The sequence below is a fragment of the Gymnoscopelus braueri genome (assembly GCF_963280865.1).
Source record: "Gymnoscopelus braueri genome assembly, chromosome: 10".
Taxonomy (NCBI): Eukaryota; Metazoa; Chordata; class Actinopteri; order Myctophiformes; family Myctophidae; genus Gymnoscopelus; species Gymnoscopelus braueri.
The window spans coordinates 30,153,310-30,171,461 of record NC_137611.1 but is presented as its reverse complement, the minus strand read 5'-3'; the positions used below and the strand labels follow the sequence as shown (position 1 = coordinate 30,171,461).

Below are 18,152 nucleotides of genomic sequence, written 5' to 3'. Positions count from 1 at the left end.
TATTCTTCACTGCTAGTGATATACTGTAATAATAAAGTTTTTTATTTTCCTTCTGCCTTACAGATCATGATTTCCGTCCATCTGTCATTATTCTCAGCTCATGTTCCTCTCCTGATACATTAGAACTCTGTACTCAAGTACTGTATACTCTTGCATGTTGCATGGCTCGTTGTCAGGTCTTAGAATAGACAGACTACAAAGCAAAATATTCAGTGTTAGTTTAACACTCGCTTATTAAATTATTAAACACAAATATCCTGTGTAGTTTAGTCTGAATGTGTGTCTGCGATATGTGTTCCACAGTGCCCTGTGGGGTTGTCTCTGCACCAGGTGCCAAAACTGTTTTCTTGTGTTAACCTCCCACCTACTGTAAGTGCTTCTCAGTTTTGTTTTCACTTCAGACTTGCGGCGCTTCTCAACCCCTTCTGAGCACATTTCTTCTAACTGATCTTTACTTGGTGAAAGATGGATAAAAATGCTTCTAACGCTTCGTAGTTTGTAGTTTCACTGTGGTTGTAGAAAAAAATAAACTCTATTGTGCTAAAAAAATATTTTATTTTGTATGGGAGACCTACAACAGACTTGGTCTCACCAGACTGAATTCTCATGTTTTTAGTACAGTAAAGCTGACCAGTGAGCAGTGTTTACATCCCTCCTCTTTAAACTGACAATCTTGTAGATCTGTTCTATTTGACGAGAGACGCAGTTGAACTTATGAGAGCAAAATGACTGCTCAGTCTTTGAATTTACTTCACAGCAAATCCCAACAGTGCCTCTCTCCTGTGCCACCCTTCTATTATCTATAGAGTCCAGAGGTAAGCACGCACATCCCAAAAAAACTTTTCAGGTGCTGAACCACAATCCGTACATTAGGGGAAAAGAGCGGAAGTCTGCACCACTGTTAGCTCCCTGTAGAAAATGTATTAAATAGTTTCGGCAACGTTTCGACCACTAAAGGGTCTTCATCAGGTCTGATACATTACATAGAGGAGGCGTGTTTTATACAAGAAGACATGTACGTCACAATAAGAGGCAGCTGTAGTTAATAGTAATAGTAGTTAACCACCGTCACACCCACCAGATCTACAGGCTCAGGCTGAGTGGGATAGTGCCTTGCTCAGAGCTTGTAGATCTGGGAAAAGAAAAAGGGGACCAGTAACGCCGTCAATGATAAGAGAGAACAATTCTCCAAAATAAGAGGAATACACCCCTACCCTGTATTCCTCTTATTTATATATAAAAAGCCTTTATTGAATTGGCTACTACTGTACATGGCAAGAATAAGAATAATGCACCTACGCGTTGCGGCACACAGCCTTCATCAGCTTGACTAAACATGAATGAATTACAAACATGGCTTTTATAGGAAATGGCATCATAAGCTCATTACCATACAAAATTGAGCAGGTGACTAGATAAGGAGGCACAACACCCCTACACGCAGACACAGTATATGCTACAACACAGCCTGTATGAAACCCACCATGAATAATCTAACAAACCACATGCAAGGATAAAATGAAGCATATTCGTAAAAACACCCAAGAAAAATTAATTACATTATAAGCTAATTCTAATGGCTTGAGCAAGTAGTACTGTAAATAAGAATACAAATACAGAGACAATTACTGCCACATTGTCCTTTGTTTACTGTCTATTAACAAGCCTCACAAAACTGCCACAATGCCAAGGGCAGGAATGCAACAAAGAAAGACATGGCCAGTCATCCCTATACTGTCCTCTATTGTGTGATCTATCCTCTTGTGAAAGGCTGGGCAGTAATGTTTCAGTGGATGTGTTAGGAATGCCTGTTTCACTCACTGAGTGGACGTATTCAACAGCATGCCAGGGTTTCTGTAAGACTGCAAACGTTCACAGCTAGCTAAACTAGCTGGAGCAGTGGTTCCCAAACTTGGGGTCGGGATCCCCAAATTATTTTGGGGGGTCACCAGATGATTAGCTGAATGCGCAACATGTTTTCTCACTCAACAGTAAATGTTTTAACACCAAATTGGCCAAATTGTCAAATATTACGTAAGAAAGTTGTGAAAATAGCCTACTATATAGATCTACCTCGCAGTGTGAGAAGTTGTGAGCTTGTAGTTTGGCTATTTTCACAACATTTATCTGTGGAACCGATTAAAACAAGTATAATGCCTCAACTCCTACAAATCCAAGTGCTTGTCAGGGTGTGGGGTCCCCAGTTAAAATATGATTATTTTTGGGGGTTCACGGCCTGAAAAGTTTGGGAACCCTTGTTCTACACTACAAACGTTCACAGCTAGCTAAACTAGCTAGAGGAACGTCCGCCCTAGAAAGCAAGTAAAAATAAATAGCGAAGTTGATTTTGAATATCTTGAACATTGTCACCTGATAATGACACGCCCAAAATAGGGACTACAGGGTGAAAGTGGTTAATCACACGAGAATAAATTAAGCTAATCTTAGAAAATGAAGTGAGGTGCCAGAGAAAGGTGTCGTGAACAACAGCTAGGGAACAGGGATGTCACAGAGTCAAAGCTGACAGTCACAGACAGGCTCTCTGCTGCTCAGCAGTCCACAGGCACTATAACACTATCATATAATAATAATAATAATAATAAGCTTTATTTGTATAGCACCTTTCATGACATGAAATGCAGCTCAAAGTGCTTTACAGAGCAAGAATACAATTACAGTTAGAACCAATTCAACAATAAAGCAAACAAAAATAAAATAAAATAAAATAAAAGCAGTAAAATGCAGTAAAATGCAGTGGCCCTCGCCACTACACAACTACAACACAAATGGATATAACTTAAATGTAGTGACCACTGTCCTCTACAACACAGCTAAAGAAATATCCACACTTCACACAATTGCCAATATTACATGTGTACCTTGTGTACCTTAGTAATATATCTTCACACAATTGTCAATATTACACCTTAGTAATATATTTTCACTTAGTAATATTACACCTTAGTAATATATTTTCACTTATTAATATTACACCTTAGTAATATATTTTCACCATGTTTACCACGTGTGGACTAGCCCAGGGGATCTGCTAACTTATCACATCCAAACCACACACCGTACACCCCTGAGAATGATATCGGGGTTATACAAGATATATAGACTAAACATAGACAAAAGGATCTGCCCTGGAGGGTCCACCACGTGTCGACGTGCCCCAGAGGATAATTCACTAAATCCTCCGGATGGAGTTATCAGACTCTTGTCTTTTAACTACCGTGACTCTCTCTTCCACTCACACAAAACAAAAGCAAAGGCATAAAACAACATTAAAATAGGGAATACAGTGAGGAATTAAAAATCAACCAAAGAATCTGCTAAAAGCAAGAGTGAAGTAATAGGTCTTGAGCTGTGCTTTAAAGCTATCGACTTAGTAATATTACACCTTAGTAATATATTTTCACCATGTTTACCACGTGTGGACTAGCCCAGGGGATCTGCTAACTTATCACATCCAAACCACACACCGTACACCCCTGAGAATGATATCGGGGTTATACAAGATATATAGACTAAACATAGACAAAAGGATCTGCCCTGGAGGGTCCACCACGTGTCGACGTGCCCCAGAGGATAATTCACTAAATCCTCCGGATGGAGTTATCAGACTCTTGTCTTTTAACTACCGTGACTCTCTCTTCCACTCACACAAAACAAAAGCAAAGGCATAAAACAACATTAAAATAGGGAATACAGTGAGGAATTAAAAATCAACCAAAGAATCAGCTAAAAGCAAGAGTGAAGTAATAGGTCTTGAGCTGTGCTTTAAAGCTATCGACAGAGGCTGCCTGTCTTAAGTGTAATGGGAGTTTATTCCACACTGTCGGTCCGTAAAAGCAGAATGCTGCTTCACCGTATTTTTTATATGTCATTGTAGGCACCTCGAGCAGGTCAGCACTTGAAGACCTGAGGGCCCGGTTTGGAACATATCTCTCTAGGCAGTCAGAGAGGTAGGAAGGTGCCAGACCATTTAGAGCTTTATAAACTATTAAAAGAATTTTAAAATCAATCCTAAAAACAACCGGGAGCCAGTGTAGTGAAGCTAGAACTGGAGTGATATGTTCTCTCATCCTGGTTTTAGTTAAAATTCTGGCTGCCGCATTTTGAACAAGTTGTAATCTGTCAGTTGTTTTCTTTGGCAGGCCAGAGTAGAGTGCGTTGCAGTAATCAAGCCGAGAGAAAACAAAAGCGTGGATCAGCGTTTTTGCATCGTCTAACGACAGATAGTCTCTAATTCGTGCAATATTTCTAAGATGAAAGAAAGCAATCTTGGTGACATGATTAATGTGTGTATTGAAATTCAATTCAGAATCGATAATCACCCCCAGGTTATTTACTGTGGTGTTACTTTCTACAGCCAGGTTACCAAGTCTACTTGTTATTGATTCTCTCTGCTCACTGGAGCCAATTATGAGAACTTCTGTTTTATCCTCATTTAGCTTAAGAAAGTTCTCACTCATCCAGCATTTTATACTGGACAGACAGGTCAACAATGGGTCTAGAGCGCAGGGGTCGTCTGGAGCTACTGAAAGATACAGCTGGGTATCATCAGCATAGAAATGGAAGTTCACACGAAATATAGAAATATAGCGTGCACACACGGATGCAATGTGTCAGGCTCACACACAAACGTGTGTGTGTGTGTGTGTGTGTGTGTGTGTGTGTGTGTGTGTGTGTGTGTGTGTGTGTGCGTGTGCGTGTGCGTGTGTGTGCGCGATACGGTGGTGGTGAGGCTTGGCACAAGATCTTCACCCAGTAAAACCGGGAAATGTGTCATTTTAGATTTTAGCTGTGTGTGTGTGAATGTGTCAGCAGATATACAAGCAACTGAATATATATATATACTGTATATATATATATTTTTTAATGCAAACATTTTTAACCCAAATCTTTGCTTCTAGGGATCCCTAGAAAATATTTTGAGATTGGGGGGGGGGGGCAAATACTTGTTGGGGGTCCTTGACATGAAAAAGTTTTCCTAACAGAAAACTGTTGGCATTTAGAAGATCATTTGTAGAATCGGCCTCAGGTCTTAATGGGCTCATTGACCCCAACACTGTAGTGTGGCCTGCAGTTATTTTACACCAGGGATGCTTCCTCTCAGAGAAAACCCCACTGCTCATCTGTATTCATTGTGTACATGGGTCCATTAGTGTGTCTGTGTGCATGCATGTGAGAGACTTGTCTCCTTTCGACTTTCAAAGCGCCTCCAACATTCCTGTAACAAGATATGCATAGATGCATGCAGGACATGCACCTCAGACGTGACGCAGGGAAGTTTTTGCTCTCCGAATTGTCGACAAAATCTCCCCAAACATCCCTTCTTTCCGGTCTGGAAGTACAGTCAAGTACAGTAACGGTTACGGTGCAGCAGTCACTCTCAAGAATGTGAATAGGCTTCCGCTGCGGGAGACAAAGTGTTGAGATTGATGTATGAACGTGTCTTGGTGCAGTTGACGGCTACATTAGCATATCAAAGTGCCTGTCTTGTTCATCTACTACTGTATCTGCTGTGCATACCCAACTAGGCAGGCATATGACACAGTCTAGAATAGAATCTAACCCTCTTAAGTTGAAACGAATTACTATGCTGTGCCTTCATCAGAGTGAATGAACAATCCGTGATCACATACGGTATTCTGTTCTTTGAAGTTGGGTATTCCTTAGATTTTAAATTAGAATGTTCAGAATTGCTTTCTATCTGTCTGTCTGTCTGTCTGTCTGTCTGTCTGTCTAATCTATCTATCTATCTATCTAGGCATTGGACTATGAGACCAAGAAGTCCTACACCTTCAAGGTGGAGGCATCCAATGATCATCTGGACCCTCGCTTTCTCCACAATGGCCCCTTCAAGGACACGGCCACGGTCAAGGTCAACGTGCTGGACGTGAACGAGCCCCCTGTCTTCACCAGAAGCTCCTACACTATGGACGTATATGAGGACACCCCACCAGGGACCATCGTAGGTTCTGTAACCGCTCAGGACTTGGACATAAGCAGCAGTGCAGTCAGGTAAAAGCTTGCACGTGTGATGTGTACATTGATAGAACCCCACCTCCATGACTCATACCATCTAACCTGCATACTACACTTTGAATGAGGGCTGAAGGCTGGAAAGGTTAACAAGGTTAACCTTACTCTACGGATGGGTGGCACCTACTATGTCCATCATAAGGGGTGGTGGGGAATGAAACTCATTGTAATGTGCGGCTTCATTCAACAGTGTCCCGTCTCTTATCAACGATTATGAAATAACTGCTGAATATTTTATCTGTACACTGTAGAGGTGCAGACTATACAGTTCAGGACATCCCTTGTATTGAAAAAAGAGAAAACACATGCTGGAAGTGTGTTTTTTCTTTTTTCTTTTTGGTGCTTAATATTTGATGTGCAGCTCCAAATGGATGTGTCAGGAAACTAGAGAAAGTGCTCCTCGGAGCACAGGTCTCCGCCAGGTCAGGTAAGTTATTGTGGCCTCCTGGTGGCGCTATAATAGGCCAATGTGAAAAGGGTGGCATTTCTTCCTCGGCCTAGTGGGAATATGCGTGCAAATTTTCACGGAAATCGCACGCCGCGTTCATGATTTCAGACATTTTGTTCAAAACGGACCAATCCTGCAAACTTTGGAAGTCAACCTTAGTCATTGAGGATGGAATATGAAATATCGGACAGATGCGTCTTGATCACATGACTATAGAGATACTGTGTACCGATTTGTGTGATGTTTGGATAAAATCTGAAGGATTAATATCCAAAAATGTATTTGACATAAGTCGGCCTCCTGGTGGCGCTGTAAAAAGCAGATGTGAAAAATGCAGTGCAGATGTTTTTCCTTGGCCTCTAGGGAGTAGGCGTGCAAAGTTTCACGCAGATCGGTGCAGTTATAGTTAAAAATGCAAATCGGCCTGTTATAGCGCCACCATGAGGCTGATGTGAAAAGTTTTAAGTGCCATTTCTTCTTCGGCCTAGTGGGAATGTGCGTGTGCAATTCTATGCAAATGGCAAGCTGCGTTCATGATTTGAGGCAGTTTGTTCAAAACGGACCAATCCTGCAAACTTTGGATGGTAACCTTAGCCAATGAGGATGGAATATGGGAAATCAGACAGATCAGGGTTGATCACATGACTATAGAGATACTGTGTACCGATTTGCATGAGGTTTGGTTAAAAACTGTAGGAGTAATGGGATAAAATGGGTTTTGCACAAATCGGCCTCCTGGTGGCGCTATAACAGGCCCATGTGAAAAATTTGAGGCAGAGGTTCTGAATTGGCATCCAGGGAGTGTGTGTGCACAGTTTCGCAGCGACCGGGCCAACGGTGCCAGAGATTTGGTGCTAACACACAGACAGGACACACACACGGACGGACGGACGGACGGACGGACGGACGGACGGACACACGGACGGACGGACAGGGGCGAAAACATACTCTCTCGCCATGCCTTTCGGCCTGGCGGAGACAACAAGCCATAGTGCTTTCTTGGGTTTAAAATCCTCTTAACAGACCTTGTATTGTAACTGTACTTCCCTGAGCTTGTCTTTGCAAACTGTTAATAAAGTATTCAATCAATCAATCAATCAAAAACGAGACTATATGCAAACGTTGTTGACTAGTTTAGTCTCTTGCAGGTACTCACTGGAATGGAGGAGAGAGTCTGACAGCTTTTTTGACATCGACACAGTCGAGGGAACCCTCTCCACTAATGAGTATCTGGACAGAGAAGCAGTCGCTCAGCACAATGTAACTGTTGTGGCAACCAAAGTTAGTAAGTATTCATCCACATTATTTCACATTCCAAATCGGACAGATACTAATGAGGGATGCAAAATGTCTTCGTCGAATGTAACTGTGCCATCGCTTTAGTTCAACGTTAGAATCAGTCCACCCTTATGCAGTGATGGAAGAAGTACTCAATTATTTTTACTTAAGTAAAAGTGTCAATACCACAATGTAGAAATACCGGTACTCAGTGACACGTGAAAGTCCAGTATTCAACATTTACTTGATTAAAAGTACAAAAGTATTGGCATCGAAATATACTTAAAGTACCAAAAGTAAAAGTATTCATTATGTAGAATGTCCCAGCCATTTCACAAGTTAGATATGTGTACATATATTTTGAAAATGGCAGGTACGTTGTGAGCTTGTAGCTCAGCTATTTTCAAATAGCCAAAGTATATATATAAGGCTGAAGTGGTTAATGTACTGTATGTTTTGTAATAATAATCAAAATCTACAAAGTAACTAAAGTTTTAAAATAATTGTAGTGGAGTAAAAGTGCAATATTTTCCTCTGAAATGTAGTGGAGTAGAAGTAAGTATTGGAAATTGGAAATATTCCAGTAAAGTAAAAATACCTCAAAATTGGACTTAAGTACAGTACTTGAGTAAATGTACTACTTTCCACCACTGCCTGTATGCAACAGTACACTGAAGTTGAAGAGGTTCATTGAATGTGCAAGAGAGCGCTGTTTATTAGCCTCATGGCTTGGGGGTACAAACTGTTGGAAAGTTACTAACGAGGGATACAAAATGTTAGCGTTGCACGCAATTGTGCCTTCATTTTAGGTCAACGTTAGAATCAGTCCACCCTTATGCAACTGCACAGTGAAGTAGAAGAACTTCATTGAATGTGTAAGAGAGCGCTGTTTATTAGTCTCATGGCTTGGGGGTACAAACCGAGGCCGTTTGAAGAGCATGCTTTTGACCGGAAGGTTGCGGCAGGACAAATTTGGGTGAGGAAGTGAATGAATGGTATAAGTGCCATTGAGCAAGGCGCTTAACCCCCATATGTTACAGTGGCACTGCTGCTCAGTGCAGGATACTGCTGACAAAAGAAGGTCAAAGAAGTCTGTTTGTGAAGCCTGCACAGCCGTTCACAACGTGTCCCGCTGCAACGCCTTGTGAGCTTGTAGAGTAGCTATTTTCAACGTAACAGTATCACTATTTTCAAGTATCACTCAGGCTTCAGTCTGATGGTGTTGGGTCAAGTGCTGCCGTAACACTTGACTGACAGCAATGGAGCAGACAATAGTTAGTGGTAGTTTGTTTGTGGATCGGATTGTGGCTCTTGTGATTGTATTTGCATCAAGTGCAAGCAAGGTGTGGCTATGGTAAAACAAAGTAAAGAAAACAAAACATTTGAGCACTGGTTAATCATTGGTGTCCCTAATTTTGAGCATAGGCAACATTGTTTCAAAAATGTTGGCAACGTAAAAAAAGCTAATAGCAGATCTTCAAGCTCACATTGCATACAGATGCAAGGTGTTGTGAGCTTGTAGATTGGCTATAAGCCCTATATACATTGTTTTATGACTAAACAGGGTTTAAAATGGTGAATACGATGCAGTTCAGTATCTGTCACAGGGACTCTGAATGCATAGTCTCATTACACCTTGTAGTAGATCCCCTACACATCACTCTCAATACAAAATATCTAGAAGACCAACACATTGGAAAAGGCAATCTACCAATTGCTTGAAATGCAGACTGCAGGCTAAAGCCTAATACAGCTCATGTTGTCATTTTATTAGCATCTAGCTCCATCTAGTGGAATGAGCAGATTATGTCTTACATTTAAAGGAGTAGTTCACAGTTTTGGTCCATTCCTAAGCCAATAATTTGATGACCTACCAAAGACTCCGCCGGTCAACAAATTAGGTAGGAGACTGAAGGAGTTTCCTATTGACCATTGGTCATCAAACTATTGGCTCAGGAATGTATGTGACAAAAACAAAAACATCTCCATGAATTCATGGCTTCATGGGTTGTGTAATTGATAGAAAATAAGTCATGTTTGTTGGGTTAGGGTTACCTTTTAGCTGTGATGACTTCTGAAACACTGCAAACCATGATGTGACACTAAATCCCATAGTGTGTCCCTCTCAGCTAGTTCAAATGTATCTGTGATATTATTATGTTCTTGCACTTGCCTCTTTTGTGACCCTCTACACAGTAAAATGTGGGGTGTTAATTTACAGGTGCTGTGGCTCTGATCCTAATAATCACATGAGCTTATATGCTCCCTCTAAATATCTCTGTAGAAAATGTAAATGTAATATAATGGCGTTCTTCCAAGTGGGACAGCCGATGCGGATGGTCAAAGGAATATCTGGTGTGTGTGCCATTACTTTGTTTAATGCTTTAATATGATAATACACCCCACAAGAAATGTGTATGTAGGTCAATGTCTAGTTGAATTGACTGCTGCACACACTTACTGCAATTGTTTGCTGAAACACAAGGGGTCACTGTGGCACTTTGTTCAAAACAATCCAACAAGTCATGATGTTTTGTTCCATTTATAATACAGGCAGCACATTTACAATTTACAGCAAACATTTCACTTGGTCGTCAATGAATTAATCATACCGTTTAAGTTCTCTCCAGGTCTTTAAATTCAGTTTAATAATGTCAAGCTCTATGATTTATTTATGTTTGGCAGATAGAAATAGTTTGTACTGTGTAAGGGTTTGTAATGATTAGACATAAAGCATCCAGAATGCTCAGTTGGATGAAAGCATGACCACCAGCTCTAATTTATCTCATTAATGGCTACTGAGTACTTTCATTAGCCAGTCATACTGCCATATGAGCAGCAATGAATATCCTTATAACAGGAACAAGGAGGGAAAAAAAGGGTGGGGGGGTCCTCTTTCTCCTGCTCTCCTCTCTATCGTCATTATGTTGAGTCTTGTGGACAAGGTAACGTTCCTATCCCTTTTCCGGACACTCGTATATTGACGAAGACAGATCATGACCTATTCTGTGCGTGATATTCCTTTTCCTAGGTGGATATGTGAATGTCGCGGCATGTCCACCTCTGCAAAAGCAAAACAAAAGCAGAAAAATAGGGGCGACTTGACACCTGAAGCGCATAGTGCCGCAACTTTAATTGTTTAAATTACAGTTTATTTTGTAAAAATGCAATTTAGTTTTTTCAATCTGCCACAGTGAAGCCAAACGCAAATCATGTGTCCATAGCTTCTATGTAGTCGCCAAGCACGTGCACACATAGATGTCAAAGGGAGCTCAAGCCCCTGCCCTTTTACCCATCTGTAAAAAGTGCCCTCTCCAGACCATAAATGCAGCTTTTACTACGTGAAAGAAATGCAAATGCCCCCTCTCCATGCCGTACTGTACCTGAAGGCAGCGTTCAAGAGAATTGCCTTACTTTCCTGAACTTGAATGCAGAATTTTGTGTTGAAAGAATTGCCCTGTGTATAAATCCATGCCGTACGCTGCATCTCCAATAAAGCTTGTTTATACTTAATTGAGGTTGGTGTCAAAAATAGCCGATCTGTAAGCTCTCAACACTTCGCAACGCCATGGGTTGTGAGCTTGTAGATTAGCTATTTGCGGTGTGCGACACCACGCGCAAAGAAGTACAGTATATCGAAAATCGAAACCAAACCCAGCCGGGCGTGCTGTCCACTCAATTCAATTCTATTCAATTCAAGGAACTTTATTGGCATGAGAAAACATACATTTATATTGCCAAAGCAAGTGTCAAAAACATGACTCACTCACCGAGCCCAATCGCACAGGCCCGTAGACACAACGAATGGTCCGTCTTAAATTGAGACATATAGGTATGTGACAAAAAACGAAATTAAGTATTATACTGTTCATTTAAATCTTATTTTTCAAGTAGGGGACCCTCTCTCGCTCTCACTTTCTCTTTCGCTCTCTCTCTCCTTCAGAACCATGGACAGTTATCTCTCTCTCTCTTTTGCCATCTACTTCAGAACCACAGCCAGCTCTCTCTCTCTCTTTTGCCATCTACTTCAGAACCATGGACAGTTATCTCTGTACTTCAGCACCGGTGACAGGCTAGCTCTCTCTCGCACTCTCCCCTTTCCCTCTACTTCAGCACTCTCGACAGCTCCCCCTATCCTTTAGCACAATGATTCTCAAACTTTTTCATGCCAAGGACCCCCGAATGTATATGTATTTAGCCGTGGACCCCATCTAAAAATATTTTTTTGCCATGCCGGACCCCCATACGAGATTTGAGTTGTGTCGCATTGCGATTTTCAAACAGCCGACGTATTTCCTCATTTAGCTGGGGACCCCCTGGTACCCCCTCACCTGCACGTTCCTGGTAGTCGCCATTGCTGGACTGTCCGTGTCTCGACTAACCAGAGCATTATTAACTGCTGGCTGAAAATGTGTCACTGTGATTGTCTGAGTGTGACGCTACTGTATGTGGAACTTTTGCAGGCAATCCTCTGCTATCCAGCACAGTGGCTGTGACAGTCAATGTGTTGGATGTCAACGAGTTCCCCCCCGAGCTGGCCGTCCCTTTTGACATCTTTGTCTGTGAGAATGCCAAAGTAGGACAGGTAAAGATGAATTTTCTGTCTGGCCGTCTGTCTCCGTCAGTATCTCTGTCCCACTGTCCCACCTGCGTGTTTTTCTGTCTATGACTGCATCTGTCTGTGATGTTGGTCTTTATGCTTCTACTCTATGTCTCAAAGTCTGTGTCTGTCTGTCTGTCTGTTTGTCTGTCTGTCTGTCAGGCTGTATCTGTATCTGCCTGTCTTTGATAAAACATGCATGACGTGAATGCTTGTAAAGGCCCCCTTCATTCCTACCATTAACATGCATCTTGCATCTGAATTATGTCCAGATATTATTTAGATGTTTTGCATTTAGAGTTGACATTAAAATGGTATGTCATTATACACATACTGTGTTATGAAGTATATATCTTCTAAATTATTATTTTAATGTCAGGTACAAAGGCCAAACATCAATATACATAATTTACAACATTTGCATTTATATTCTTTAAAATCAAGGCCAGCACTGACAATACTGCCTTCTTATTTTGCTGTCTGAGAAAAGTTGTACTGAATCAAACCTTTACACTGTGTTACTACATTAATAAGTGTAAACTAGTCACCCAAGATTGGATATTCAGTGAGACAACTGCATTTTAGCATTACAATTCAATGACCCAGCGCTACAGGGTATATGTTAATGTCAAAATGTGAAGGGGAACTGCACCCAAGATGTGTTGAAGATCAGATCACCCAAACCACATTTGGAGGGTGTCAGAGGCATCTTTGGCCACAATAACAATAACAAAGTAATAAGAAATTAATAATAAGGTTCAGTGCAATCCCCTATCCACATAATGTACAACAATTTCCCGCAAATGGCAGGTGTTAATGTTATCTAACTTAATAATAACCCCCATCATGACACAATCCATGACATGAGGCCGATTCTACAAATGCCTTCTAAATCAGTAGTTCTCACACTTAAAAAATAGCAGATGTGCAAGCTCGCAGCGTGGCAACGAAGTGACGCACTGTGTGCTTGTATATCTGCTATTTTTGAATAGCCAACGCTAAAATCTAAAATGACACCGATGCTTTCCCGTTTTTAATGGGTTAATTCATTCACACCACAGAAATGGTGTATCTGCATTAAAAGCCTTCTTCATTGACATTGGTGGGATGTAAGACACATTCTAGGGCTGAGAGGGCTTTAGGGGGCAGTGTCTTAACCACTAAGGCCCTCTATACCTACAACAGACCTGAGTTGCACTGTGGTGCGTTCTTTTTTTTGATCGACACCTATCTCTGCCAAAAAAAATCCAATTTACAAGCTCCCAACAAATGAAAAATTGCAGTACTTGTTCCACCACTGCCCAGAATCGAGATGCTGGGGTTGGTTCAAGTGGTTAACCGACAATTCCTCTTGTATGGTCAGGTGATCCAGACAGTGGGTGCTGTGGACAGAGATGTGCCTCCCGCTGGCCAGCGCTTCTACTTCAAGTCTCCAAAAGAGCTCCGTAACCGCAACTTCACCATACGAGACTTTGGAAGTAAGTTGAGCAAAGAACAACATCAAGCCAAGGATCTTTGTGGGGAAAAGAGGGCAGAGAATGAGACCAGCAGCGAGATAGAAGGAAGATAAGGGAGATATGGAGAGATGCATGGGAGAAAAGGCTGAAGGGAAAAGAGTAAAGAATAAAGAAAGGGAAGAGATAGGAGAAAAGAACATTGCTGAAGCAGAAGTTGTCTGTGATAACATAAAGAAATACTAATAATATAATAAAGACTGATATATTAACTTTGATTAGATGTTATTAGTTAATAATGTTAGTCAATAATGCACACTCTGTAAGTCAATCTGTATATCTATCAAACTCATTTCCCTCATTCCAGGGTTAATCTTTATATTCCGTTCATAATAACATTCACTCAGCAAGCCTAATAGAATTAATACAATTCTAATCTAAAAGAAAGAAGGTAAATAATGACAAAACAAACACACTGGTGATGAATGTAATTGCCAACAAATCCCTGTGGAGTTCGAAAATGTGAGATGGAAAGGAGATAGACAAAATATGCAACACAATATCCCGATAAAGAGCGATCACACAGTTTTAATTTACGCTTGGTATTTAAAAGTGTTATCGTAATAACCATAATATTGTCCACGCTAGGATTGGATTTTTGAATACAAAACAGGCACGTAGATGACAAGTCTGTCTATACTCTCAACAGAAGTATGAGTGCTGTGTGTGAGTGCTTTGTTTTAGTCCCAGGACAAATTTAGCTGGCCCTGGGTAGACAACCTGGCCTGGCGGAGACCTGCGCTCAGAGGAGTGCACTTTTCTAGTTTGTTATGTTATGTTCTTCAAAAGGTGGGCTATCATTCATTCATAGCATCATGCTAGCTGTGGTTTTCTCTTGCAGTTTTCTAAGCAACATGTTGTTATGAAGTAATGGGGTACAGTACTTGGATTCAGTAATCAAGGAAAGGGCGTTTTGAAGCCAATCAAGTTTGAGAACCACTGGTTTAGCTGATCCAGTCACAATGACAACGCATACCCTAAGAGTGAGCAGTGATACTTTTCTATGTGTATCTTCCCCAACACAAAGTGCAATACAACACAAAGTTTGTACAGCAACTAGGAAAATGTATTTACTGGGCAGTGTGCACTGACCTGCAACACTAGAGGCTGTAAACTGGGGGCAGGATTAAAGTTAAGGTGAGGGTGACACACGAGCCCCCCTAGTGCTGCAGTGCCTTGTGCAACCCCTTGAGTGTTTGATGCACATTTTACTTTGCTCTGCTGCATCTGTCTGTATAAGCTGTCTGTATAAGCTATCCATGGGGAACATTAAAACGTATGTGTTGATATACGTTTGTGTATGCGTGTGAAAAATACGTGATATTGACAGCTCAGCTGGTACTCATCAGCTGGTACTTCTCCCACTTGCTGGAGTAGCAAAGTAACCTTTATTCCAACGTTGATGAATTGACGATAGTGCCAACAGAACGTTTTTATTGAAAGAGCATACTGCCCCACACTACTTGCATTTTTATTCTTGAAAAGTGGCCATTTTATAAGCAGGATAATGAACTCTGAGCAATGCATACTCTTTCCATAATAGTACATTTGTTCACAATTACTGATGTGTCACACATCACACTGTGACAGAACTCTGCAGTTACATATTGGTTATTTGAATATAGTTCATGGGCCGACAATGCAGTGTGTATTCCTGTCCTACCTGCCAATAGCTCTGCACATACACACTCGCTGCAAACGTACATGGATTGAGTGATTGATTGAATACTTTATTACTAGACAGATATGTAAACAGCATGGGGTACAGTCAGACATTTGAGCTAAAAGGATTTTTTTTTTAAAGTCCTGGAGACTTGTTTCCATTACCCACATTATCCACATTTCCATTACCAAGACGTTCTTTATAACTGCAATTTAAAAGGTAAAATATCTCAACAACACATCTCACTGTGATGCAACATTTTGAAGGAAAGCAGACCATTGTGGGCAGTTTTGTCCACAATGTTGACCGGCAATATACCATACTGTACATGACATTACAGTCTACAATGTCAGCCATGTAAACATTCTGACTCATACCCTGACGGAGACTGTTGTAATGCTTTGCGTGGGTAGAATCTCCCGCTTTACAATAATAGTTTTACTTTTTTGATATTTCTACAATGAAATAGCAAGAGGCTTTTAAACCCAAAGAGTGCTTTAGATTCTTTCTTCCTTTTACGACTTTCTCACTATTATCGATTCCTGTCCCTGCTGCCGATAATATTTGCCTCTGAGATGTAGTGGAGTAGAAGTAAAAGTACTGAAATTTGGAAATACTCCAGTAAAGTAAAGAAATACCTCAAGATTGTATAAGTACAGTACTTGAGTAAATGTACTTAGTTACTTTCCACCAATGCTGATTCCTGTGCCTGCTGAAGGCAATTTCTCCCATCTTCTGTTAGAAGGTTGTCTGGATGTAATCTCCACTAACAAAGACAACATTGACAGTTTCTGTGAGTTTCCACCCTCTAACAAGCCTGGCTTGTTGTATTGCTGTACCTATACCTTCAGGTTCAGGACTGATAGGGCACGACAGATGGCCCTGCAGCCACAAAGAACTGTGTGTGTGTGTGTGTGTGTGTGTGTGTGTGTGTGTGTGTGTGTGTGTGTGTGTGTGTGTGTGTGTGTGTGTGTGTGTGTGTGTGTGTGTGTGTGTGTGTGTGTGTGTGTGTGTGTGTGTGTAGCAAGAACAAGGTTAATGGTCTCAACCCTGTCTGGCTAGGCCCTCTGTTTGCTTACATAACTGAGGGAGAGTGAATCAGCTAAGACGCACACAAACAAACACATACGCACAGCACACACACACACACACACACACACACACACATACACATTCATACTACAAACACACACCTCACAGCGGCTGTCTGACTAGGCTCTCAAGCCTGACAACACATCCACCATCTTCGAATGCTAAAGAGACTCTGTAATTTCACCTCATAAAAGTTCTGCACCAGAGGCTCAGCTGTCACCTGTTTGCCATTTTCCTTCACAAAAATATATTTTAAAATGTCTCTAAAATATATTTCTGAACTTCCATTTCTGCTAAGCAGCAAGCTAGATAGGTTCCGAATAATTTGATTTTACAATAGGACTTTTATGAAACTGCAAAGGCGAAACGGAAGTGGGGAACTGGGAAGGAATGGCGCTTTATTTTTGGTGGACTTTCAGCACTTCTGATATACTGTTAGGCAGAACATTGTTCTTTCCATAAAGTTCTGCCATACAGTTCCATACAAAATATCAGAAGAAATTTTTACTTTTATTATTATTATCAATTAGATTCTGGCTAATTTGTCTGGGGGGAAAAAGCTATGGTGCCACCTTTTTAGTTGCAAAATGATTGAGATATTGTGAAACTATTGTAATAAAGTGTATGCATGTACAGTATGTCACTAGTCACATCAAATCACAACACAAGGCCATGAAATGTCATATTAAATAACTAACTCAATATTTGACATAAAATGCAATTTGGTGGTCAATTATTAATTAACATTTTGCTGTACATAACTTTGGAAGGATAACAATAATTGCATTTGGAAGCTTGTCTGCAAACCACTATTGTCTATTTTGTAGCCACTTTTTAACCACAAATAGTATGTAGTGCTTTAAAATACTACTGTATGTGATTCAATAGAAACTATGCAGCTGTATACATGTACTGGATTCCTTTTTGTACTTTGCTGACGTCACACATTCAAAGAAGTATCACCATATTGGATCTCATTTATGCACTTCATACTGTTCTGTGTGGTATTTTTTCTAGATAACACGGCAGGCATCGTGACTCGACGGTTGGGCTTCCAGCGGCGGCTGCAGGAGGTTTATACACTACCTGTTGTGGTGGAGGACAGTGGCTACCCAGCCCAGAGTAGCACAGGGACGCTCACCATCCGGGTGTGCGCCTGCCAGGCCGACGGTTCCCTGCTGTCCTGTTCGGCAGAGGCCATCTTCCTGCCTGTGGGGCTCAGCACCGGAGCTGTGATGGCTATACTGCTTTGTGTACTCATTCTAATGGGTAAGACAGGATGGATGTATTACTATTCACGCAGCAAGCAGAGCTGTCCTGGCGCCCAGGGTGTGTGTGAGAGATCTCTGTCGAAGCCTCAGGGGCATTATATCAATATTATAAAGAATTATTTGTTTTAAATTCTTTCTTTTTTTTGACCAACTGACCATTCCAGTGTTGTACTGTATGTGGCTTATGTGAAACTTCCCCTTTTTACATAATTTAATTTAAAATCTGATCTGATGT

At 41.0% G+C, this 18,152-nt stretch overlaps 1 protein-coding gene across 1 annotated transcript in view; it reads left to right on the top strand.

Moving 5' to 3' along the window:
- The window catches only part of cdh12a (cadherin 12a), a gene marked incomplete at both ends in the record, with an annotated part of 74,845 nt that overhangs the window by 51,686 nt on the left and 5,007 nt on the right, over positions 1 to 18,152 (top strand). Inside the window, 5 exons of the mRNA XM_080439839.1 lie at positions 5,777 to 6,030; positions 7,648 to 7,784; positions 12,241 to 12,362; positions 13,741 to 13,855; positions 17,664 to 17,915. Coding sequence (XP_080295965.1) covers positions 5,777 to 6,030; positions 7,648 to 7,784; positions 12,241 to 12,362; positions 13,741 to 13,855; positions 17,664 to 17,915 — 880 coding nt within the window. The remainder of the gene's footprint in view (positions 1 to 5,776; positions 6,031 to 7,647; positions 7,785 to 12,240; positions 12,363 to 13,740; positions 13,856 to 17,663; positions 17,916 to 18,152) is intronic.